This window comes from Micrasema longulum, unplaced genomic scaffold (assembly GCF_059751315.1).
Source record: "Micrasema longulum isolate JH-2025_06_02 unplaced genomic scaffold, ASM5975131v1 h1tg000163l, whole genome shotgun sequence".
Classification (NCBI taxonomy): Eukaryota; Metazoa; Arthropoda; class Insecta; order Trichoptera; family Brachycentridae; genus Micrasema; species Micrasema longulum.
Genome location: NW_028277368.1, coordinates 892,940 through 918,942, shown reverse-complemented (window position 1 = coordinate 918,942; position 26,003 = coordinate 892,940). Strand labels below are relative to the sequence as shown.

The 26,003-nt window shown below is 30.8% G+C and overlaps 1 protein-coding gene across 1 annotated transcript; it reads left to right on the top strand.

The window, feature by feature from the left end:
- The first annotated feature begins 4,518 nt into the window (after positions 1 to 4,518).
- LOC148284041 (uncharacterized) lies at positions 4,519 to 17,362 on the top strand. Its single transcript, XM_088242742.1, has 3 exons — positions 4,519 to 4,584; positions 7,002 to 7,484; positions 15,408 to 17,362. Exons 1-3 carry the CDS (start codon positions 4,573 to 4,575, stop codon positions 15,675 to 15,677), a joined length of 765 nt encoding a protein of 254 aa, XP_088098868.1. The 5' UTR covers positions 4,519 to 4,572; the 3' UTR covers positions 15,678 to 17,362.
- Positions 17,363 to 26,003: the final 8,641 nt, after the last annotated feature.

Here is a 26,003-nt window from a genome sequence, read left to right as displayed (position 1 = left end):
TTGGATACAATTTTTTTTTCTTACGTGGGGTAAAAATTAGAGCATTAAATTTTACTGCAAAGTTTCTTGAAAATGTGCAGAAAAAATAATAAAAAATATTTTGATAAAAACGCACTATTTTTAATGACGTCACTGGTTCATGTGAATCAACCTATGATCTGAGAGCTATGGAAGATTTCCGGTCTGCTTGTCGCATCTTGACCAATGGGAAGAACTGAATGAGAATAAGCGGAAATGAACCTCTGACGTTACACGCGGAGTTATTTCAGAAATACAAAACTTTGAAAAATCGTAGCGCCGGTAATACGATATATAAATTATTATTATTTTTTTTTAATTTAAGTCTATTAACAAATTTAAAAATTTAAAAAAACCACTGAACTTCCTCATTGTTTTGCTAATATAGTGTCCTATACACTATTTGATGCAGGTGAGGGTATGCTGACGATGAGGGATATTTTATTTTTTTAAATCTCCGGTCGGATCAATGTAGTTTTGTGTGTGAAATAAAACCAGAATTCCAGACGAGTGTTTTTGAATTAATTACTTCAACTTATTTATTTATGGAGGGTTCAATGAGTCTTTCATAAAATGAAAAAAACTGCAGTGAAAAAATTGCAACAAAAAATAATCCCATACAATCAAAAAAGTATACCTACATTAGTAAAAAGTATCAATATAAAAGAAATTCTCCTGTAAAAGAAATACAATATGATAAAATGGTAGGTAGATACATAAATTAAACAAAATGACTTTTACGAAGAAGATAAAAAAATGCTTAAAAGGTAAGTTTTAAAGTTAAGTTTGCTGCAAAACCACTGTTATGAAGAAAAAAAATTGGTTTTAAAAAAAAAGGTTAAATAATTTTTAAAATAACAAATCAAATAATTATATGGTGAAAAGTTCTCAGAAAGAAATTAGTTTGTAGAAATAACAAATTAGTAATAAATATTTATATAGGGAACATTGTTTTCGTAGTAAATCGTTATTTATTTATAAACATTCTCGGGTAATAATCCTGAATAATTAAAATCGAGTGGAATAGACCTTTATTTGCTTTTGAGCATACACAATAGCATTTAAAGTAGAGAAATTATTAACAAGTATGATGTTATCAAATCTGTTTAAGATGTATCAAAATGTGCTGATTAATTTTTATGGTTTTGACACGAAATGGTATATCAATTTTATAAAGTTTATTACCACTAGTAGATGTTGTTAGTTGCTTTTGTGAATGAACAATTTAGTGAAAATAATTATCTGTTTGGCTCATATTATTGACTGATCAGTATGGACAAGTTAATATTTGGTTGAGAAAGTAGAACCTTCAATATGAAACCTGTTTGCGGATAACTTCCCAAGTATATTTTGATTTAATTAAAAGTAATCTTCGACGGTTGATAGTTTAATAACAAACGTTTTAAAAATGAATAAACAATGTTTTTAAAACGATCTGGTAAAATAACACACTATAAAGAGTAGGAAGCAAAATAGTAAATACATTATATAATAATGGTATGATTATTAACTGTTTTTAAATTTTACATAGATTAAGTTACAAAATTATGACACGTTTTTTCTCTATATAATGTAAATTTGCCAGAAGTTTTCAAAAATCAGTAAACCAATCAATTTTTTTTGTGAGAATAAACAAATTTTTGTAAAGGTCAACCAAAATTTCCTATTATCAAAATTATATATGTTTATATATTTTTTCATATGTTTAAAATATATTCAAGTAAATGGCTGTTCTTTAATTTAATTGTATTATTTTTCTCTATTTTTCAACTTTAAAAAAAAATATTTTTACACAATTTTATCTGGTTTTGTTGAGTTTTTTTTATTTTCTATCTTCTTGTCAATATTTTTTAAAGCATCAAAAAAAAACATAAATTTTATATATTTTAAGCACTAACCTTGTGGTTATTCGTTATAATAAAATAAATAAAACAACTTTGTTTTTAAGCACTAATTTTTGGATTTACTTTTTTTAAAGTTACGTTAACCTTGACGAAGAAGCTTGTTTGCTTTGAAACCGGTAGGTGGAAAAAAAAAAACAATAAAAAAAAAAACAAAAAAATAGTGGTTAAAAACAAAGTTATTTCATTTAAATAATAAATATTCATTATTTTATATGTATGCAGTATAATGTCTGTACTCTTTTATTTGATTCTTAATTAAAACTAATGTCTGAGCACCCGATGACAAATTATTGTTTAATAGTTCATCCGGACAAAATATGTTTTAATACTTTGTTTTATTTTTATAATGTATTAATATTTTAATAATGTGTGTATTATTGCGTAGCATGAAAACCGTAAAAACAATATTGAAATATAAAATTATGTTTATGCACAGTGCTGAGACATTTTACACTATTTTTAGTTTGTCTAAATGTTTGCCGACAAGGTTGGATTCCAACTCAGGGAGTAATCAAAATGGACACTTATTGCAACAGGGACGTTAAACATTTAGAGAAAATGTGGATATTCAAACACATACATAGGTTATAAGCCCTGTAAATGCCTAGACTTCCATATCCTTCTCAAAAATGTTTTCCCTCTGTGTTGCGTCAAATTTTAACAGAGTCAATCTTTTATTGTCAATTGAATGTTGCAAAACATGTGAAACTACTTTTACAAGAATAATAAGTACGTACAAAGTTATTGAAAAAAAGATACAGTAGAATTCAGTTTACCTGAACTACAGTCATCCGGATTGTAAAATATCCAAATCGTTGTCAAAAAAGAAAATAGAGGAGAGGTTTTTAATTTAAGTTTATTTATGCAATTAACTTTGCTAGACATGTTTAAGTAAGTTTACAGTGTAATTCCGATTCGCTGTATTATATCAAAAGCAATAAAACCTGACATTAATTAATCCGTCAAATTGTAGAATTACTGTAGGTACATATAAAAAAATTACTTTTTTTCATACTGTTTTGAAAAAAAAAATATTCTTGCCATTATGTCGTTTAATGGTGTGTATTATAGTATATCACGTACTTGGATAACAATGTTTTGAGTTAGTCAAAATGTTTGTAGATAAGGACTGGATTTAACCTTCTAGAGAGCTGTTAATATTAATATATAACAACAAAGATGAAGAACATTTTAGAAAAGGGAATGTAGAAGTCAAGGCATCAACAAGGTTTATGACCTTACTTCTTCTTACCTTACAACTTCACAAACGTCAACAGATGGAAAAATCGAAGGAATATAGATGTTCAAATATAGGCAGAATGGTGAATGTTACACAGTGTGTAAAGTGGCCACTTAAACCAGCCAATGATAGATCATAAGTCCTGTGGATGCCTAGACTATAATAGTAATCTTAATGTCCCCTTTCGCGTGACAAGAAATAAGTATTTATTCTATCTACCAGTCTGTAGCACTAACTATACACAACACTCTTTCTTCTATCGTTCTTGCTCAAACTTCAATGCTTTTTTTTCATCTTTTGATATGTTTAACATGCCCCTGTAGTTTATTTAAAAATAAATAAATTCTCATTATTTCTGGCTGCGATACGCTCCCACTTGCAATTTAATGATGCTCACGCTTACACGCAGCTGAACACTTACTCCCACACAAATACACCTCTACACTTACTCTCATGCAAACACACCATTGTACCATGTTGTACTACAATTTAATATGTATGTCTTTTATTTAGAAACTTCGCTAGTCTGTATTTAAACTGTATTTTTTTAATGTTATTATATCAATGTTGATTGTTTGTTTCTGTAAAATAAATAAATAAATATTGGCGAGAATGATACGAATTTATTATTTATTTTTAGATACCTAAGTGATTGAAAGGCATAGTGAAATTAATTGTGATAAGTTGCAGTTATTATCTATAAGTAAGATCTTTTTATTATTTGCGACTATTATAGAAGTACGTACTTTCTTTTCTTTTACATATATTTACCAACCGTTGGATTTTAATATAAGTGTTATCTTTGTTCAATAGTGTGTTACTTCAGTGATATAACAATATCTTCACAAACAAAACAAATCCTTCCTCTTTGCTCTGAGCAGTTTTATAAAATGCATTAGTAAAATGCAGCGATTAAAATATTGAATTGTAATTGCTTCTGTTATATTAATAATTTCTCTTCCTTTCTTTACATTATGTCACAGTTTTATGCATTCTCCTCTCACACGAACTTATCACAAATGACACACGACTGAAGTGCCCGAATAAAAAAAAATTGGCTTTTACTTCGTTGAACTTGGTACAGACATTACAGTATAGCTACTCAAGACGCCAAAAAACGCGAGAAAGAAGCTCAAACGAAGAACAAAAAAGGCTAATTGATTTCTTCATGATGTCTCAATCGACGTTCTTTTGCTTTGTTTGTTTCTACTCGTGGTTCAGATTCACTTTCGATTTCTGCGGATTCTGGTTTTGTTGTTCCGGAGTAAGTGACGTCACAGAATTGAGAGTAAGTCAGTATTACAGCAATTCAGGTGGAGTATAAGAGCCAAGGTTGCTCTGGGCAGCCGCACTCTTCTCTGGACATTCGAGGAATTCACATTACTTCTCAGTTCCTCAAGTTTGAGCACCATGGTTTTCAAGGTACTTACCTATTTACCTCATACTTAACTAACTCACTGCTTTGTGATTTTAGAAATAACTCTGTCCTTAAAGCTGAAATGCTGGAAGTCACATTTGGTCAATTGTTCAGAAGAGCGGTTTGAAGTTGTAAAACTGTTTCAAACACAATTTATTACTGTTTTTTTGGATTTAAAGGTTTTTGATAAGAATATATAAGAAAAAAACATTTAAAGTATGGACTATCAAATAATTATGGGACTTCAATGTTTTTTGTTCTAACCGCCCGGCCCGCCCCCTGATTTCTCCTCGGACTTTATTTCAAAACGTAATGTAGAATATTGAATAAAAAACAATGTATTTATAAAACTTTCTTAAGGCAAAAACAGTAAATTACGTGCCATTAATTGAAATATTGATTATTTATGAAAAAAACATGTATATATAAATTTTATAACATGATATCAAAAGCAATAAAATAAAACAGTATTTGAATAAAAACAGTATGTGAAAAAAGCAAAGTAAAATAATGAAATTAACGGCAAAAGAAATAACTTAATGGTTCAGTATGTTTAATTATGACAATAAAGCTTAATCTTGTGTAAAATTCCTCGCTGTGTCAGAGGTATGCAGATTGTTATAAAAATTGTAGAATTTATTCGGTATCCACTGCTTTAATACCAGCAAACCGTTGAATTTTGTTGAAAGCATGAATATTATTACTGCACTACTGGTGTTTAGAACAAGCTATTTCAGTAGTGGTATACCGGAGGACTCCAATGTTTTTAGCTTTAATAGAATCTGAATATATGAACAAAATGACATTCATAACTCAATTTAGCAAAAAATATGACTTCCAGCCTTTCAACTTTAAGGTAAAGAACTTAATTGTCAATCTATTACTTTTTTTCTACATGATCAGGAAAACAGACAAGATAATACAGAAAAGACAAATAAAATAAAAAGCATAAACAAATTCATTTTTGAATAATTCTAGATTCTTTAAACATTAAACCTCTCACAAACGTCAACTTCGTATAAATGATTAAACGTTCGTTGAATTTTTGATAAGGGCGAGTGGTAACCGATAGTTGATTTGAACATTGGTTTAAAAAAAATGTTTGGTGATATTATGTTGCTCTATTTTAAGAAACTTATTTGTATAATTATGTTTGTGACGTCTACGGATAAATGTATTAGTTTATGTTAGTACATTATGTCTGATGATTTCCGTCGGTTGGACAGTGACTAAAAATAAGTTTTATATTTTAACCTATCATTCTATGTGTGCAAGGTGTTACTTAAACCGTCTCGAAATGCAAAAGTTCGAAGCATTTTTTAAAAATAGCTTTGATTCTATTCGAATGAATCGGCTTGCACAAAATGACATATCTAACTAAATTGATGAATAATTACTCGTTAAAGGTGTTTACTAAATTAAATTAAAGCGTCACAATGTTTCAAAAAACATGTGCCGCGTACTCCAATGTAGCTAATTATTGAATTTCTGTGTAACGAATATTTAAAAATGCTTTCGAAATGGGATAATATTTTTCGTATGGAATAAGCTCATCAATCAAATTGCCCCAACGTAAAATGCCATTACTAATTCACTTGTCAAGACCAGCACAATGATATTCCGCGTGAATTACAGCCATAAATCGAAAAAAAACATTAAATTATTCATTTGGTAGTCTTGTCGTCTAGATCATTTAAAGGGTTTGTTTACATTTATGTATTACATTTATGCATACATTTATGTAGCGTGTAATTTTTTTTCTGATAAAAATATTTTTTTAATTCACTAAAAAGTCAAAAAAATGCGGAGCTAGTTTAACTAAATGTATTATTTTATCTAAGAAATAAAAGGAATTTTCGATCAAGTTGCATTTACTCTCCAATAAATGTGTTTATTAAACAAAATTATTGAAACAAAAAAAAACAATTATTTATTTCATTAAAAAAAAGGCATCGCATTTACCATAAATTCATTCATTAATTTAAACAATGTACTACAATAATACTCGTATTATACTATTATAACTATTTTATTATTTTAATAAACCGTTTAAATTTATTTACGAGTATAACACAAAAAAATCATTGTAGTTTCATATAAAAGTATGGAAACAACTCAGAAATGTAAAAAATAATAAAAAAAACTAACAAATGGCTTCTTATCATCCGTTATTTTATTTATTCTGAGAATAAAAAAAACTTTTTTTTTAAGGTAAGAAATAATGTAAAATCAAATATATGTCCTTATGCTAGTCTTTTGCGGCCTTATGGTCACTGCTTTAACAGGGGTGAGTGGATCCACCCTGCAGTGTTTTAGAAAAGAGCATTGTTGGAACTTTGTACGCGTTGATGGCTCTTTGGTGATGTAGGGCAGCGAAGAAGTTCACCCGTTTAGTTTTCTAATGTATGATTTAATTTTTCAGTTTGTTTTGCTCGCTGCTCTTGTTGGGTTAGCCAGTGCAGTCATCAGGCAAGAATCTGCAGCATCTCCCAGCCAGATAGCCTTTGCAGAATCCCAGGAGTATGATCAGACGGGTCCCGGAGCCAAGTCCCAGCCGCAGGCCTTGAACCAATATAGCAATCAACAACCGCAGGTGTACAGCCAATTGTCCCAAGACTACGTGCAGCAGCCATTCCAGGTGCAAGGTTTCCAGAAACAGTATAGCCAACCTCAGGCCGAAGTGGCATACTCCGGAGTCCAGCAATCTGGGCCTTCTCAGTTCGCTTATGCGCAGCCAGCTCAGCATCAGCTGGTGCAGCAACACCAACAGGTCGTCCAACAGCCGCAGTTCGCCTATTCTGCCCTTCCCCAGGCTCCATTGGCTTATCAGCCTCAAGGTTTGAGACCTCATGTGAGACCCCAGCAAGAGTACGTGGCTCCTCTGCAGTATTCTTACAACGCCCAGGTATAAAAACATTTGTCACTCTTAGGATAGGTGAGACCTATCATAATAAAAAATGTCTGTATTTCTGAAATGGTGGATAAATTAAGTAAATTAATAGAAATTCTATACGACTGCTTGAAAGCTTGAAGATAATCTGTTCGAAGTTTCAGAAAGCTTTTTAAGATGGTAAAAATGTTATTTCTTTAAAATATTTTAAAGAAGTGAACATTCTGTTAATCAGTCTACTATTATTTCATGAAATACTGGATACCTACTGAAAATTGTAATAAAAGTCATTAAAACTAGTCGCAATATTACCAAACTTTTGATCCAGTTTTAGTAATGAAATACCCACTAGCTATCAATCAGCTACGAAAACTGAACATTTAACAAAAAATCATACTTAAATGTAGATATATAAGCTTAGTGCCTTTGTATATATACTTTAGAAATAAAATACGCGTATTACTTAAACCCTCCAGTTTGTGGATTCGAGTATCACTCGTATTTTATTTCCAAAATAAATTACAATGAACTTCCAGCAAAAATGTTCACTAACAGTCTTGATAGACCTATGTATAATATATTTATTTCAGTTTTTTTTAATTCGTAGTATGAATGAATTAACACATTTTTTAGAGATTTATTTCAAAATAGTTTGTTTAATTTTTGAACTAGTCATTCACAACACTGTAGAAACACCTCATTATCTTATCTAACAAAATAATATTTAAACATATTTCCAAACTATCATATTTACATATCATACTAATATCTAACTTCACTATCATTATGTATGTATATTTATGTCCGTATAAATACGTATTTTTATGTCTTACGGTACCTACCCTTGTAAATATATTGTAAATAAATTTATTACGAAACTAAGACAAACTATGTATATTATTTTTTTATTTATCTGGCTTTTACCTATTTATATATTTTACTAAAATATAATAATTTTAATGAAATGATTTATTACGTTTTTTAATGTAAGCGGGAGGATATTTTCAAAACTTAGGGTCATCGGTTAGATTTCAACAACGAAAAAATTGGTGAATAGGTTTTTTTAAAAACTCTTAAAAAGCTGTGCTGAAAAAAATCCATTTTGAATATTCCAACTTGAAACCTCAAGACAAAACTTACTCTTTCATACCCAATAACCATATAACTAACTATGGTTTTCATTCCCCTATGCCCAGAATTCTTAGGTCTGCCTACAAACACACCAGTCTTGATTTCTTTGATAACAAGTTGTCTTCTTTCAAACGATCACTGAATCAAATTCGATTATAAACACCTCTTTCCCGCTTCCACTCCCACCAAGTCTACTATATACCATTGTGTCTTTCTACTTTCCTTTATAATAATTTTCTATGAATAAATATGTCCTTAAAAATGCCCATTGGGCGTATAAACAGGATGTTCTTTAAACCTTGTCACATCCGAAACCACGATGATCAGTATGAGCAAGAAGACATTGGCACATTAAAATATTTTTTTAGAAGTAAGCAACCATTTGTTTTTTTGAATATTTTATTTAGAACAATTTTCTTGGTTCTAAACATTTTTGAAAATATGCCAATATGCCTTCTTGCCCATACCGATCATCGTGGTTTCGGATGTGACAGGGTTTAAAGAACACCCTGTATATATAAATAAATAAATCAATTACAATAACGTATTAAAGTTATAATACCATTTTGGCCTGTTATAGCGAAATAAATTAATAATAATAAATACTTCGGTCATTTAACTAGCGTGCACTTCCACTCACTGTCAACCGAGTGATTGAATGAATTTCTTCTTTTGTTTTTGTCTCTTTCACACAAACACCGGCCACAGAACAGTGTCGGTCGTTCTTGTTATAAGTTCTATTATCAGGCTCTGTCTTATACAGTTAAACACATTTAAAGTGGTATTGGCATCACTTTCATTCACTCGTATAATAATTATTCTTCGCATACATTTACACAAATTTTACTTCCCAAATTCGGTGTGAAAATGCCTATTTAAAGATTGCAAAAAATACAACTTCATCATTTAAACAAAATAAGAAAGATATGTCAAGGCTTGTATCCTTTGTACACTCGTGTTACACCACAGCCACACAGAGTTAAAACAACGTTAGTGAAATACTTTACCCCGGGCATGGAGCGTCATACTAATCTTTATGATTTGATTTGGAAATATAATCAAAATATTGTACATATTTTGCACATATTTTAACATTGTTTCGGCGTTATTTTAAAACATAATTTAAACTTTTTAAAGTTGTTAAAGGCATATGCCAAATTTCCACATTGCTTTTCAGCCAATTTTTATTTTATTTTATTTAAAAAAAACGACAAAAAACATAGAGTATTCACAAATAAACCAAAATTAACCAATTGTAGTTTTTTTTTATATTACTAAATACAATGTTAAAGAAATTATCCTAAATTGAAAACAATACTCCAATACTCTTAAAAGGTATCGCATAAAAAATATTGTAAAGGGGGCACAGTTATTATGCAACGCTTAATACGAAAAATAAATTTGATACGTTTTCGATCATTTCATCAGTAGGATAATATTACAAAACGTCAAAAATAATTACAACAATTATCGTTAAGCCTAAAAAGATTAAGAAAAAAGACTTGCTGGCAATGAAAAATGAAATTGTTCAATAGAAATATTATCTTACCTCCTTTCTGTTTCAGAAAAAAAGATACTTAACCTGTGAGATATTTTTTTAAGTCTATTAATTGTTACATATTAATGTTGTTTAGAAGAATATAGAATTACACCATCTGTAGTTAGTCAGGCGTTGAAAGATTTTTGACCCCCACATTACATATTATTTATAATAATGTGTACACATACCAGGAATATAATTATAAAAACGACAATGAAAATTAATGTCGTTGACATTTTCAAGATACATTATAATATGTTGTTCAGTTTTTGAGTGAGCACAATATGTTTATATGTTTTTAACACACGCAATATTTATGTTAACAGTAAAATGGAAGGTAAATTTTTGAAAACACTACTTATCCATTTTTTAAATTAAAAAGGTGTTCTCTTGTGGCCTTTTTTAATGCAGCTACATATTATGTTACGATGTAATTCATATTCAGAATGTAGAGATTGGTTATGATCATTCAACAATTAAAAAATTACACATTTTGCATTTGGGATTTAAAATTTTTGAAACATAGTTCTAGTTTTTGTCAGCCTCGTGGTGTAATGGTTAGTGCATTTGCCTACCATGCAAGAGGTCTCGGGTTCTATTCCCGACATGGTTGATATGAAATATTATTTAAAAGGGTGTTTTTACACTAGAATATTTCATAGTCCCAGGACTGGCACCTGAAGCGAAAGTCTGATCATCTTACCTTCATGTAACAAAAATGATCAAGATACGCTGCGATTGGTGTACCAATGCAGTGCCCTGTGCACTATTAGGTGTGGAAAGGGAATGATGATGATGATGATTAACTACATACCAAGTGATTAAAAGGAGCGTATTTAAAGGTATTTTTATACCGAGTAAAAAATGTACGAACATTTTAATTTGCTACGGTTCAACGTAGGCCGTATATCACCCAAGAAACTTAATAAGAACACGTTAAATTTTATATCCGCATATCAAAGGATTGTGTCCTTGATGAAAGTACATAATAGTTAATAGTATTTTTTATAAATAAAGGCATTTTTAATCCGTAGGTACCTGTATTGTTTTATTCCGGCTTAGTCAAGTGTAAAAAACACCTAAGCAGTGTTATTCAAAATTTGTTTGCAAGTTGTTGTTAAATATAAATCAAATTAATATTTATTTATTTTATAAATTTATTGCAAAAAAATAGTATAAAAACTTTAACAGGTAATATATATAAAACTAATTAATGTAAAATGAAAACGGAGTGTTCTCTGGTTATAATAGTCTCCATCTAATATGGCTCAGCCTATTCTAAGATGGAGATTTTTTATCTTTAGAGCATAAGTAGTTATATACTAATAAAACAATAACATAAAAAAGAAAAACTAAAACAACTTAATTATTAATGCCTAGCTAATTAAATATAATAAATTAAAAATCGTTATTTATTTTAAAGAAACAAACAGTCGACAATGATAAAGTAACATTAAAAAAAATACAGTGTAAAGACAGACCAGGAAAGTTTCTAAATAAGAATCATACATTTTATTATTAAATTGTGTTACAACAAATGGGTGTGTTTATGTGTACTTGTATAGGAGTAAGTGAAGATGTGTGTTTATTTGTATTACTGTAGAAGTAAGTGTTCAGCCGTGTGTAAGTGTGAGCATCATTAAATTGTAAGTGGGATCGTATCGCAGCCAGAAATAAGGAGTCTTAGTTTATTTGTAAATAAATTAGGGGGCATGTAAAATATATCTATAGATGAAAAAAAAGCATTTTAGTTAGTGCAAAAACGATAAAGGAAAGAGTGTTGTGCATAGTTAGTGCTACAGACTGGCAGATGGAACAAATACTTATTTCTTGTCACGCGAAGGGGGACATTGAGATTAATTTTGGAGAGTAGGTTAAAAGAGTCTACTTTATTATTTAATAATTTATGTAAATAGCATAATTCAGATACAGTGCGTGTATTTTCAAGGGTACACAATCCATTTTGTTTGGCAGATGAGCTGTAAGTACTAAGCGTTTTATTGTTTTTATAATCTAGGTATTTTAAAAATTTTCGTTAAACATTTTCAATCCTTTCTATGTTTGTTATGTATTGTGGGCTTTTCACAACGGATGCAAACTCCAAATTACTGCGTACAAAAGTGTATTTATGTTATTGTACAAATATAAAGTATATTTATGTGCCAAGAATACATGTTACTTAAACATAAATAATATAGTATAATATATAATAAAAAAACAATATAAAGCAATGAAATACATAAAAATATAAATAATATGTGTACCAATTATAAAAAGTACTACGTGTTTTGAGTTACAAATATTTTTCAAAAAAATCTCTCACTACACTATTTATATGTATTTTTACTTTAAAATTTGTTTTACATTTCGAGTCTTTTATATTTGGCAATAAATTAGTAATTTTTTTTGGAATAATTACATTATATTACTTTTTACCAAAGACGGTTGATACAAATGGGACAATACAGTTCATTTGTGTTGCTGAACGAGTGTTCATATTTTTTTTGGGTTCTTTTGACCTCAGTTAATTTATCATAAAATTTAAGTATTAGGCACCTCAAAAAAAAATTTCTTACATCCAATATCTTTAACTCAGCGAATAGATCTTCCGTTGGATACCTCAAAGGTTTTTTGAGAATGATCTTCATGATCCATTTTGTGCTATTTTCACTGGTTCAAGGATTGAATGAGAGCAACCTCCCCAAGCTGAATTTCAATATGATAGTTTGCTTTGGCAAAAAAGCAAAGTAAATTTGTCTCATAAGTTAAACATTCAAAATTAATGATGGGAATAATCGAAATATTTAGATATTCAAAATACAAGCATTCGTGACATGCAAATAATCGAATTCAAACATCGAATCAATCGATTTTTTTTACCGTGAAATGTAAGAAAACGGCAAAAAAAAAAAAACATTACTGACTGTTGGGTGGAGGGGTAAAAAAATACATGTGTAATAACAAAGCACTTCAAAATAATAATGAGGAAGTGCAGCCTTACGGGAAATTTGATATAAAACATGTTTTATTACGCACGGTAAAAATTAAAACAATAAATTTTAAATTTCTTGAAAATGTATGAAAGGAAACTCGCCAAAATCAACCAACATTATACCGTTGTGATAGTTATATGTCGGCCTTGTGGTGTAATGGTGACGCGTTTGCCTACCATGCAAGAGGTCTTGGGTTCGATTCCCGACATGGTTGACTTGAAATATTAATTTATAAGGGTGTTTCCACACTAAAATATTTCATAGTCCCTGGACTGGTATTTGAAGCGTAAGACTGATCATCTGACCTTCATGTAACACAAAATGATCAAAATACGCCGCGATTGGTTTACCAATACAGCGCCCTATGCACCATTAGGTGTGGAAAGGGAATGATGATGACGATGACAGCTATCCTATTTCCGGGAAACAAACTAACAAACGTGAACTTAATACGTCACACGCAGAGTAATTTCAAAATAAAATCAAAATTAAAATCATAGCGCTGATGATACGACACACAAAAATGTTAAAAGTTGTGAATGTTTACCCACATCTTCATCAGCTCAGGTTAGTCCCTTTATATTATAAACACGAACCCATAGAAACAATTTATATAACATTACATACTTGAATTTTATTTAACACGGATGATATTTTGCACTTCCAAAAATGTTTAATTTACTGAATGGCTCAATTGATGTACCATCGTTACTGGAACAAGTGGCATTTAATGTTCCGATCCGCCGGTTACGAAATATTAATGTGCTGTTCTTTGATCAACACAGCGCAAACTAAAGCTTGCATGCACCGATCTCCCGATTGTGTCGTATTGTAAACTCGAGACAAGATGTGGACTTTTTTGGTGTAAGTCTTTATAGATTAAAAAAATCACTAAGATAGACCGGATCTTGTCTTGAGGTAGTAATTTTTTGTCCTAGCTTTAATTTTATTTAGTTATTTTTTATTTTATTAATGCCTGTATTCATTATAATAATTGTATTTAACATCGTTAGAATGGACTGCATAAGTCCATCAAATAAAGTAATAAATAAGTCAGTAGTCATATAAGTGAGAATATCTATGAATTTTTATTTGTGCCACAGACAAATTTTTTGCTTGTTTAATAAATTTAATACGTAAAATCCGATAAATTTTCTGTTTTGGCCAGGCTGAGGTTGAGGCACCTAAGTAAATCAGTTTTTTTTCTTAATTGCACTACAGCCCATATCGAGCCTTAGCGTCCATTAACTTTCACCTCCAACTCTTTTGACTTCCAGTAGTTGGGATGCATCCTTTTTTATATCGCCTTACCATAGCAGTCTCCGTCCCCGACCTCTCTTCTGCCTTCTGGGTGTCCATCTAAGACTCTTTTTGGTGCCTGTAATGATTTCTTTCTTTGCACATGTCCGGCCCATTTCATCCTATTTAGTACGAGCCTGGGAGCTTTAAAAAAAAAAATAACTTAAGAGTTATATCCAATTCTCCTGGTTTCTCCGTCATTCGCGGTATCCAGGATTTTACCCAGCACTCTCCTCTTAAATATGTATAGCATCTCAGCAGAATTTGCTATAAGTGTCCACGCCTCACACCCGTAAGAACTCACCGTTCTGATGATAGTTTTTGTTTTTCTACGAACACTTCTAGACGTAAACACTGGTAACAGAAAGAAGCATGCTTTGTTGCCTATTATCATTATTTTTTTTATCTCTACATATTATCATTTTTTTATTGATTGTGTAGACCAGGTATGCTTCTACAGCTTCAATGTTGTATTTTTTATTTAATTTAACATTACTTTGCCAGTTACGATTCGTATTTCAGGCTTGATTCGTATTTCAGGCTTGCTTCATTATTTTGATTTTGCTTTCATTAATCTGCAAACCAACCACTGCTGCTGTTTCAAGTGGTTCGAAGACTTCTTGTATGGCTGCGAGAGATCTGCTGACAATGTTAAGGTCGTCCGTATTTCCAATTATTTGGCTACTCTTAAAGTGTGTGATAGAACTACTGATTATTGGTGTTTTCCTGATAAGTATCTTCAACTAAACATTACATTTTAACTTGTCCAATAAATGTGTTTCATAAAATACTTTGAAATAAAATGCGATAAGCATTTTTACTTTAACCTTTTTTGGTCTGCGCCCTTCTCCGGAGTTTTTGGTCCTTTTGCGGGGCCTAGTGTACATTTATCAGTTATGCGGCCCTGGTGATATTTTTATCAATATTTTTATCAATTTTTTTATACCCCGTATCAATATTTTTTGTATGGTTTAGGATGGTCTCTCCGCCGACAAGATTCAATACTCCCAAGACTACAACAGTTTCGCACCAGCTCTGCCCCAGGGTCCAAAAATCATCTATCAGCAGCAGCCTCAGACTTACGTCGCTCCAGTACTGAGAAGCACCTTCGCTCAGCCAACCAAGACAAGTGGCCAAAAATTCTACACAGCACCAGTGAAGTCTGCTCCAACTCAAAACACCTTCCCTGGTCACCTACTCAAATATTCTGGTCCAGCGCTTCAGCATTTCTCTTTTAGCCATTAAAAATTAATAAATTAACATAAACAGTGTTTCGGAACCAAACCTTCTGGAAAAATGAGTTTAAAGAGAGTGCAGCTGAACAAAATATGTGTATTTTACGTAGGTAAATATGTATCGTCTTTTTTTGATGATGTAAATTGGATTCCTTACGAAGTTTCGGCTAGCTTTACAGGATCCATCTTCAGGATAAACTATGTATCTACAGGTACTTTTCATTTTGGTTCGCTTACATAACAGACGTGAGTGGATAAGAGTTCGAATTTCTTCCTGTTACAAAACTGTGGTTAGTAGGGTCGATCGATTTTATAGCTCTTTCACTCCTGAGATATTTTTCAAAAATTTATTTTCTCTTCTTTTTTTTGGACTTGATCTCTCCACTTCGGATACTGGAGCTATCATATAGAAAATATGTTATGTTCTAAGTGGCCAGTAACATGAACAATCGTTGTGGCCAGGATCTAACAGAATATGGAAGGCAATTTGAATTTTGGTTTGTACCCACATAAACGTGTTGGTCAGGAGCAAAGGGATAGAATATAAATAGGGAATCGCATTGGTGTGCCTTAGAATGTTTTGTAATAGCTTCAGCGAATCGATCATGACCAATCAAATTAATCTCAGATAGTGAATAATTCACTTCCTTCTTTTCTCTAATCTAATACGCCTTTCTAGATTATCTTTTTTCTGCACAAAAAACCAAGTCTTGAGATCACAAATAACTCATTCGGGCAGGTTTTTACGTTCGGCAACGAGCAAATTTTCTCTTTATGTGGGCTCCGCCACTGATAATAGTTATGTCCTTCGATGCAGTGTGCGATTTGTAGTGGGCAAGTTTTATACTGGAAACGAAAAAATGGAGAAGAAAAAAACTAGTTTTTCCAAGTCAATCAAGAGGAATATCCGTATTATGTTTCGCTGTTTGACTTTGAAACATTGTTTATTGTGTGATTGACATGAAGCGTTCGCGTTTCTTTTTGCGGGTTGAATGGCATATTCACTACGTAACTCGATTCGAGAACATAACTATTAGAAAACAAGATTACTGTCCAAGTTTTTGGTACTGTAGATAGTTTTTGTGGCGGGTTGTAGAATCGAAGCTTGGTTGTATGGAATTTGAGTCTGATTGGACCACGTTTGAATACCTACTAGATGTATGACATATTATATTCTACCTCTAGGCAATGCTGTTGCGTAAATGTTCTATAAGTAAGAAGCTGTCATACCTGTACAATTCGAGGCAATTAACTTACTATAACACACATTCTAGCAGTCAATAACCTTTATTGAGTATGGCAAATGGACGAATTTGATACGTAGATGTTTTTGGACTTGTTACGCATTGGCATATTAAAAAAAGTTTTCGAAAATAATTACATGCCCGAAATGACTTTCTTCAAATTCATCATTTTTATATTATTTTTTTTTAACAATTTACATTTTTTCTTTAACCGGGATTCTTCGTAGTTCTTCGATTCTTACAACACTTCTATTTATTTACACATCATATTAAGTTATTAAAACTTTGTATACTTTTACTGTTTCAATCATTGTTCTAACAAAACTTATTCCTATGTTAAATATTTTTATTTATCGTGATTCTTTTACTTTTACACATTCTAATTGTTAAATTTTAATTCTTATTTAATCGTACAAAACTGTGATCATAAATATATAACGTTTAAAATCCATCTTTTATTTTACCTTTATAATATCAAATAATCATTTACTACAGTGTGTTCATAAAGATTGTCGCCCTTCTGGTGTAATGGTCAGCGCGTTTGCCTACCATGCAAGAGGTCTCGGGTTCGACTCGTAAGACTTTTTTTTTTTTACATTATTTAACTTTTTTTTTTTGCACCACAACAGGCCTGGAGGCCTAATTACAGTGGTGAATTGCATCTCAGAGCACCCAGGCTTGAGAAAAATCACATTTTAATTTGTGTGTTCTCACCGGGAATCGAACCCGAAACCTTCCGTGCGTGAGTCAAGCGTTTTGACCACTACAAAACGGAGGCCGCCTGATCCGACTGATCATCTTACCTTTCATGTAACAAAAATGATCATGCTACTCTGCAATTGGTGTACCAATGCAGTGCCCTATGCACCATTAGATGCGGAAAGGGAAATGATAATGATGATGTTCATACATAAGACGAAACAGTACCATGTTTATAAATAAATAAAAAAATTGGCCTCGGGGTGTAGTGGTCAATGCGTTTTCCTACCATGCACGAGGTCTCGGGTTCGATTCCAGGCATTGTTGATGAGGAATATTTTGAACGGTATTTTAACACTAGAATATTTCATAGTACCTGGACTGGCACCTGCACAAGCATTTTAAAATTAATAACTTATATTTACATATATTTACATATATTATTTACATCCATTTATTTTTAAATAAATAACTTAAATGTAAATATTAGTTATTACATCATTACAATAGAATTCCATCAAGAATTGTAAATAAATAATTTAAATTTTAAAAAAATATTGAACTTAATTCGGCTTTTTAGGATTTACCCGTATTATACGATAATAATTAACAATAAAAATACATAGTAAGACAAATTAAATTAAATTAGAGTAACATGTGACGCAATAGAATAACAATCAAGAAAAACAAGGTATAAATAATAAATAATAAAATTCCAAAGAAAACAATGTAAAAAAAATAAGCAGGTATAAATATTAAAATATAAATTATACAAATTTAGATTCCTACATAGTCAAATAAACTAAATAATACTTATTGAAAATGGAAATCAATAGAAAAAAAAACAAAAAAATAATTAAAATTATATTTGAAATATGGTTTCTAGTAACTCACTCTATGATAAGAAGTAAGTTATACGTATTAAATTATGAGGAATGTGGAATCAGATAACGAGTTCGGAAAGGAGAAAGAAAAAGGAACCAAGGAAAGAAAAAATGATAAAAATATATATTTTAAAAAGAACAGTAAACTTCAACTTAAGAATTCTGAGGACATACAGTAATGTTTCAGACGGTTCTTGAAGGTGGCTAGAGAAGGTTATTTTTTTATATGAAGAGGTAGCTCATTCCAAGCAGCTTGGACCGAAAAGAAATAGATGAAAAATGATGTGCTATGTCGAGGAATGGAGAAATTCTCAGTAAGATATTTGTTGGTTGCTGAGAACATCCATAAAGACTTCAATATCCTCTTCTTAAAAATATTCCCTATCTTTGTTTAACTATGGGTGCTATTTAAAAAATACTATCATTATACTCATTTTTCTTTAGACAGGCAGTCTTTGCTGATGCGCCTATATCTAGTGTATTGCTTTTCAAAAAAAATAATCTACAAACATAGTGAAAAGAGCTCTAATTAAAAAAATAGTAGATAATTGTTATTTTGGACTTGTCAACCAACTTCAAACAAAAGGAAAATATAAAAATTTGAGGTTACAATAACACTATTTTTATTTTGCAGAAAATCAACTTAATATCTCTAAGTGGTGACCAAATTCCTACTCCATAAACTTTTTTCTTCCCCTATTTTAAATTAGAATGCGGTAAATTCCCGACTCGAGCGTAGCGATTTGCATCCTATTAGGTTAGGTAGGTAGGTAAGTAACCCTGGAGGTGTTACTTGATTTTATGTAACTAAAAAGATTACAGTAAAACGTGATTCTATTTTCAAAATCATTTTTAATCAATCTCCTCGAAACAGTAATTAATTCACGCATGAAACATATTTTTTTATATAACACATTTTAATTAAAACTTTATATCATCCATTAGTTGATGTGTATTTAGGTATTTTATATGAATGACCTTTTCACTTAGTTTCCCATCCCCGAGGTTTATTTTTTAGATAAGTTTGAATTACGCAATAAAAGATTTAAAGAATATCCGATATAACTAATATATTTCAGAGTCAGTCGATTGCATTAAATTTAAGAGATAGCGACACCTGTTGTAAGTTTATCAAATTAAAATCGCAACGAGCGGATAATCATCGTGAATCTTAATTCAATACTTAAAATATTATTTCAGCGTATTTTTGTTACATGGAAGCCAAGGTGATGCGCTTATGGTATCTGTCCAAGAAAACAAAATATTGTAGTATACACAACAATAATAGCAAACCATCACGCCGTTTTCCCGTAGGAGTAGGGAGTGAGGATAGAACGCAATGTTAATCCGTCTTTGCAAATATTTAAAATACATTTTTGCATTCATACATCGTATCATGCACGTCCGCCGATTATTCATATTCTTGACATGTCCGTCTTTAAGTATTTGTAGTGTATTCACTTTAAAAAAATTAAAAAAATTACAATATACATAAGGGGTAAAACAGAGTATAAAAAAAGCATAATTACATAGCAATGAAATACAGATTAACAGTTAAAATAGTAAACAAAAAATCCCAAAATGCATGGCCTGTTCGTGCCGTTCGTGGGTATACAAGAAATGTTTATGAATTTTCGCTTCTGTAATAAATAGACAGATATAATATTTTTGTGTAATATAAGAAAAACAAAAGAAAATATTATGTTAAGATTATAAGGTATTTCTTTATTTTACAGTAATTGAAAAAGGAAATAAAAAATATAAAAAACATAAAAATATAATATTTTACAACCATAACGAGCGTTTTAAGGGTGCGGCGGAGAACCTGGCTTGGACACGTGCTGCGCATGCCTCAGGAGAACAAAACGCGAGTTCTCTCTTCTGTACAACGAGCTCCTGTCATCTTGGACAGGAAGGCCGTCGATGTTAATCTTTAGGCTTTATTCGGCGGAACTAAGGGACGCGGAATTGACGTGGGAGGAGGCGAGAGTGTTGGCTGGCGATATGGCCTCCTGGAGGCGTCTGGCGATGTCTACATGCTCCACCAGAAGCGGATATGGAAAAAAAGAAGAAGTAAATAATAAAATACTACTGGATTAAAACGTATATATTTTTACATAAAATCATTTTATTTTTAAAACATCTCTTTAAGTACCGTGCGTAAAAAACCCCTTTCCGAGCCTAGTAAGAATTAGATATAATTTTTAAAACAAGTACACATTTTCAAAGCATGACATAAATGTTTTATTTTAAAATGAAATAAGTGATATCTATCAACAATGTTTTCAACTACTGATATTAATTTCTCCGCGTGCATAAATTATTTTAACTCTTCTTATCCAATTCCACGAAGAAAAGTGAGATCAAACTTTTCTCTGTATTTCAACATTTTACGGTGAAAAATACTTTTTTTATCGGAAGGTGTCAGTTTTTAACCCTTCGAAGTATCTGCTGTTATCTCTTTCCAGTATCTTAATGGTGGTGCAAAGTTGCATGTGAAATGATCGACACGATTTAACCCATAGTGGATAGGGGTAGTTTATGGTTGAGGAGAGGGGATGTAACCAATAAAGGGTTGTAAGTCACTTGTCAATCACTTGTCAACAGAACTACAGCCTGTCTGGTATAAAGTATAAGCGTACATAATACTATCGGGAATCCGGATAAGGAATAGGACAATTTGCATATGGTGTAAAACCCTATGAAAATTTTTTCTTGAAAGAAGCATTAGTTTTTCGTGTTTTGAATTTGTGTTTTTTTTCATAGCCGTAGATTTGTTTATTTAAAACCCCATTAAATCAATAGTTTAAAAAAAAGATATACGAAAAAATGAATATATTTAAAATATGAACATTTTTTTGTCTATGAAGATTTGGACAAACTCAAATATTGTATTGAAACCAACTGGTCCAAGAAGAAGTTTAAAAATTGAAAAATTGTTTTCAGGCGTTGCCTAGTATGTGAAATAATTCAGTCAGATGAATCTCTTCACAACAATAAAGGTTTCAGCTCTTTGACTTCACTAAAATCAACAGATGGAAGAATTGAAGAAATATGGATGTTCAAACATAGGCAAAATGGTGAATGTTACACAGTGTGTAAAGTGGCCACTTAAACCAGCCAATGACAGGTCATAAGCCCTGTAAATGCCTTGACTTCCATATTCCCTTATTTAAGGTATTCTCCATCCCTGTTGTAATTTGTTAAGAATCATTTACAATTGAACCTATAACTTTAGCATACGAGACAAAACAACTGAAGATAAAAAATAAAAAAGTTTTGTAGTGACAGAGGCAAGGTATCGTGTTAAAAAACTTCCTAAAGTCACTGTGTGGTATCCTGAAGTTACTTTAGGTTAATCTTAGGTAACCTGAGGTTACGAAATGATCGCCTAAAATTTAGTGTCTCTTTTCTTCTAGTTTAAATTACACGTGTGCCTTACTTAGTGATTTAAGGAAGGCACACATCCTTGCTCAATTGATGTACCATTGTTACTAGAACAAGTGGCATTCAATGTTCCAATCCGCCGGTTGCGAAATAAAAATGTGCTGTTTCTTGATCAACACAGCACATACTATAGCTTGCATGCACCAATGTCCCGATTGTGTCGTATTGTAAAGTCGAGACAAGATCTGGACTTTTTTGGTGTAAGTCTTTAAGTCTTTATAGATTTGAAAAATCACCGAGGTAGACCGGATCTTGTCTTGAGGTGGTAATTATTTTTTTTGTCTTTGCTTTAATTTTATTTAGCTGTATTTTATTTTATTAGTGCCTGTATTTATTATAAGAAATTGTATTTACCATCGTTAGAATGCACTGCATAAGTCCGTCAAATAAATAAATAATCAGATTTTTAGAAATCTCTTTTTCTCAAATGTATGTTTTACATATTTGTCTCAAAGATTTCAATATTTTGTCGTTTTCAGAGATCCTGATGGACAAAATATTTAATTAAAAAAGATGTGATATTCCCAATGAAGTGATATATTTTTTTTTTGTGTTATTGTTTACTTAAATATTAAATAAAATTTCGTGGTAATATTCACAACAGTTTGTGAGATATTAATAAATTAAGTTCATTTTGCAACGCCGCGCGCCGCGCTAGTTACAACACAGAAAGGGGCGGGTTAAGGTTATCAGTCAGAAAAAGAAATGCTATAGATATGAAATGCTATAAATGCTATAGATATGTAGAATCCTTTTTATTTGTTTTTACTACATGAAACTTATATTCGAAGTACTAACTTTGTGGTAATTCATTATAATAAAATATGTAAATATAAATCTATACCTTGATAAGAAGGCTTGCGAATTTTCGAAACCGGTGGGTAGAAAAAAAAATAGTGGTTAGTAACAAAAAAGTCCTACATTAATTCTATTATGTTTTAATTAAACTTTTTTTAAAAAAATATTTATATGTTTTCTGTCATTTCCGTTTTACCTCTTTTTTATTTGTCATGTGTCACAAATCAATTAAAAAAATCCTACCAAGAAAGTGCTTTATTACTTGACTTAACCCAATGATACACGTAAGTAAATACACATGGATGGTGTTATGCAAAAATATCTCAAGCTACATTATCGAAAAAAAATAGTATAATAGGTTTGATGAGTTTTAACTTACAAATTTTCTGTAATACCTCTATGTGTTAGCCGAAAATTATGCAACTGAACTATTAACTACTGAAAACAATATAACACTGCATTGAGATGATTAAATAATTATTTTGTTTATTAAAAACTGCAGGTATTTTTTATTTTATTTAGGGATTCATATTGACAGTAAATCCAAAGTTATTTTTAATGTCCGGTTTGGAACATAAAGCTTTTATTTAAAATTTTACTAAAAATGAAATGAAATATGTTGTATTGATAATTTTACATTATCTAGTAGACATAGAATACAAAACTTGATATGTCTCTCTTATTTACTCAAATGATGAAGTCGTATTTTTGTAATCTTTAAATGGACGTTTTTACGCCAGATTTAGAAAGTAAAATTTCTACAACTATGATGGATGTTAATAAAAAAGTTATTTATCCTTGCTTCGCGAAGAATGAATGTCCTCTAATTCAGCAACACATATGTATAAGAGAGAGCATGAAAATAGAACTCATAATAAGGAAGACAGAGATGCTGTTCTGTGGCGGGTGTTGTGTAAAACAGATTCAGTCGGTTTATGACAGTTATGGGGGACGTACGCACGTAACTTGAGCGGCGAATTGATGATTTTTTTATCTTTTGCTTTAACAGGGCTAAGTAATATGTTTATTTGCATAAATTGGCGGCCTCCGTGGTCTAGTGGTCAAGACGCTTGACTCACGCACGGAAGGTTCCGGGTTTGATTCTCGGTGAGAACACAAAAAATAAAATGTGATTTATCTCAAGCCTGGGTGTTCTGTGATGTAATTCACCACTGCAATTGGGCCTCCTGGCCAGTTGTGGTGCAAAATTTAATTTTAAAAATATAGAAAAGGAAGTATTAAACAGTATATCTCCATATTTTTTTTCCAAATGTCTGAACTTTAGAATATTCCGTCTTTTACTGGCGGTAACTCGATGTTACATCAGTCATACAGACTTTTAAGAGTTCCCAAAAAAAAAGTTTTTTTTGGGAACTAAGATTGTTTTAACCATTTTTGCGTTATTTTTATTACAAATGCAATATTTTTTAAGGTGTTAAACAAAATTTTTTTTTTTTTTTACTGTTTTACATTTTTAAAATTATAAGATGCATATTATAAGTAAATTATAAATCATTATCTCAGTTTTAGGTTGGCGTGGCTTAACATATTTTTGCATAACACCATCCATATATGTATTTATGTAGATACAAGTTTCGTGCAAATGTCCAAAAGACTGATAAATTTATTGATAACCAATCTCTTTAGATACTAAAGAAAAAATATTTTTATCAGGGATAAGCTACTTGAATTTATTTTCAACTCTGATTTAAGACAGATTTATAACTTCGATTACGCAAGCAAAAGATTGGCAGATAGAGAGTACACTGCTTACCATATCATTATTATTCGTATTTAAAAAGATACGTTTGTGTCCTTTGCTGACGTCACGGAGAGATAACGTTATTTTTCATTTGTCACGTGAATTTGCGTAATACTGGAATATGGCAAAATTATTATAGAATCCTGCACTAAGATCCTATGACTTTTTTTACGTACAAATTCTTACATTTTTAAAGTTCCATATAAAAAGCAAGTTTTTATAATTATTTCAACTAAGTTTCACATTGAAATCACACACAGAGTCATCTTGTATGGTTAATTTGATTTTTTAAATCAAAAACAAAAAATGGACAATTGGCTGCTGCACATTGATGAAGACGAGGTTGTTCAGTTGTTCAAGGTGCAGAAAAAGAATCAATTTTCTCGCACACATTAATTCATAAAATGAAAGAGTTTATTGTATTCGTTTATGGTTCCCTTCCTTATTTTTTCCTCGATTCCAACTTATATATTTTGATGTTTAGTTTTATGATTTAATATCGTTTAAACCGTTTTTTCTTACATTATTAATGACTTTATTAAAAATAAATAGTTACAACAATTATGTGTTATTACTGTATTCTATTAATCATAATGATAATTAACACACCTCTGCACTTACTCTGATGCAAATTACACATAAACACACCCTTTTGCTGAACCACAATTTGATATGTATGATTTTTATTTAGAAACTTCGCTGGTTTGTCCTTAAACCGTATTTTTTAAATGTTATTATATCATTGTCGACTGTTTGTTTCTGTTAAATTAGTAAATAAATAATATCTGTACCTTAAAGGTGAAACGCTAGAAGTCACATTTTTTGCAAAATTAAGTTATGAATCTCATTTTGTTTATACATTCAGATTATATTAATGCTAAAAACATTGGAGTCCTCCGGCATACCACTACTGAATAAGTTTGTTCTAAAACACAAGTAGTGCAGTAATAATATTCATGCTTTCAACAAATTTCCACGGTTTGCTGATATTAAAGCAGTGGATACAGAATAAATTCTACAATTTATATAAGTACTTCTTACCCAGCGATAGATTTCGCACAAGATTAAGTCTTATTGTCATAATCAACCATTCTTAACCATTATTTCATTTCTTTTGCCGTTAATTTTATTATTTTACATTGTTTTTTTTTCACATACTGTTTACTTTCCATTACTATTTTATTGCTACTAATATCATGTCATTAAATTTATATTTACCTGTTATTTTCATAAATAATTCATGTTTTAATTAATAGCACGTAATTTGATGTTTTTGCCTAAAGAAAGTTTTATACAAACATTGTTTTTCGTTCAATATTCTGCATTACTTTTTAAACTAGGAGTCCGAGGAGGAATTAGGGCGCGGGCCGGGCGGTTAGAACAAAAAACATTGAAGTCCCATAGTTATTTGATAGTCGATATTTTAAATATTTTTTTCCTTAATATTCTTATCAAACGCCTATGAATCCAATAAATCATCAATAAATTGTGTTTTTACTTCG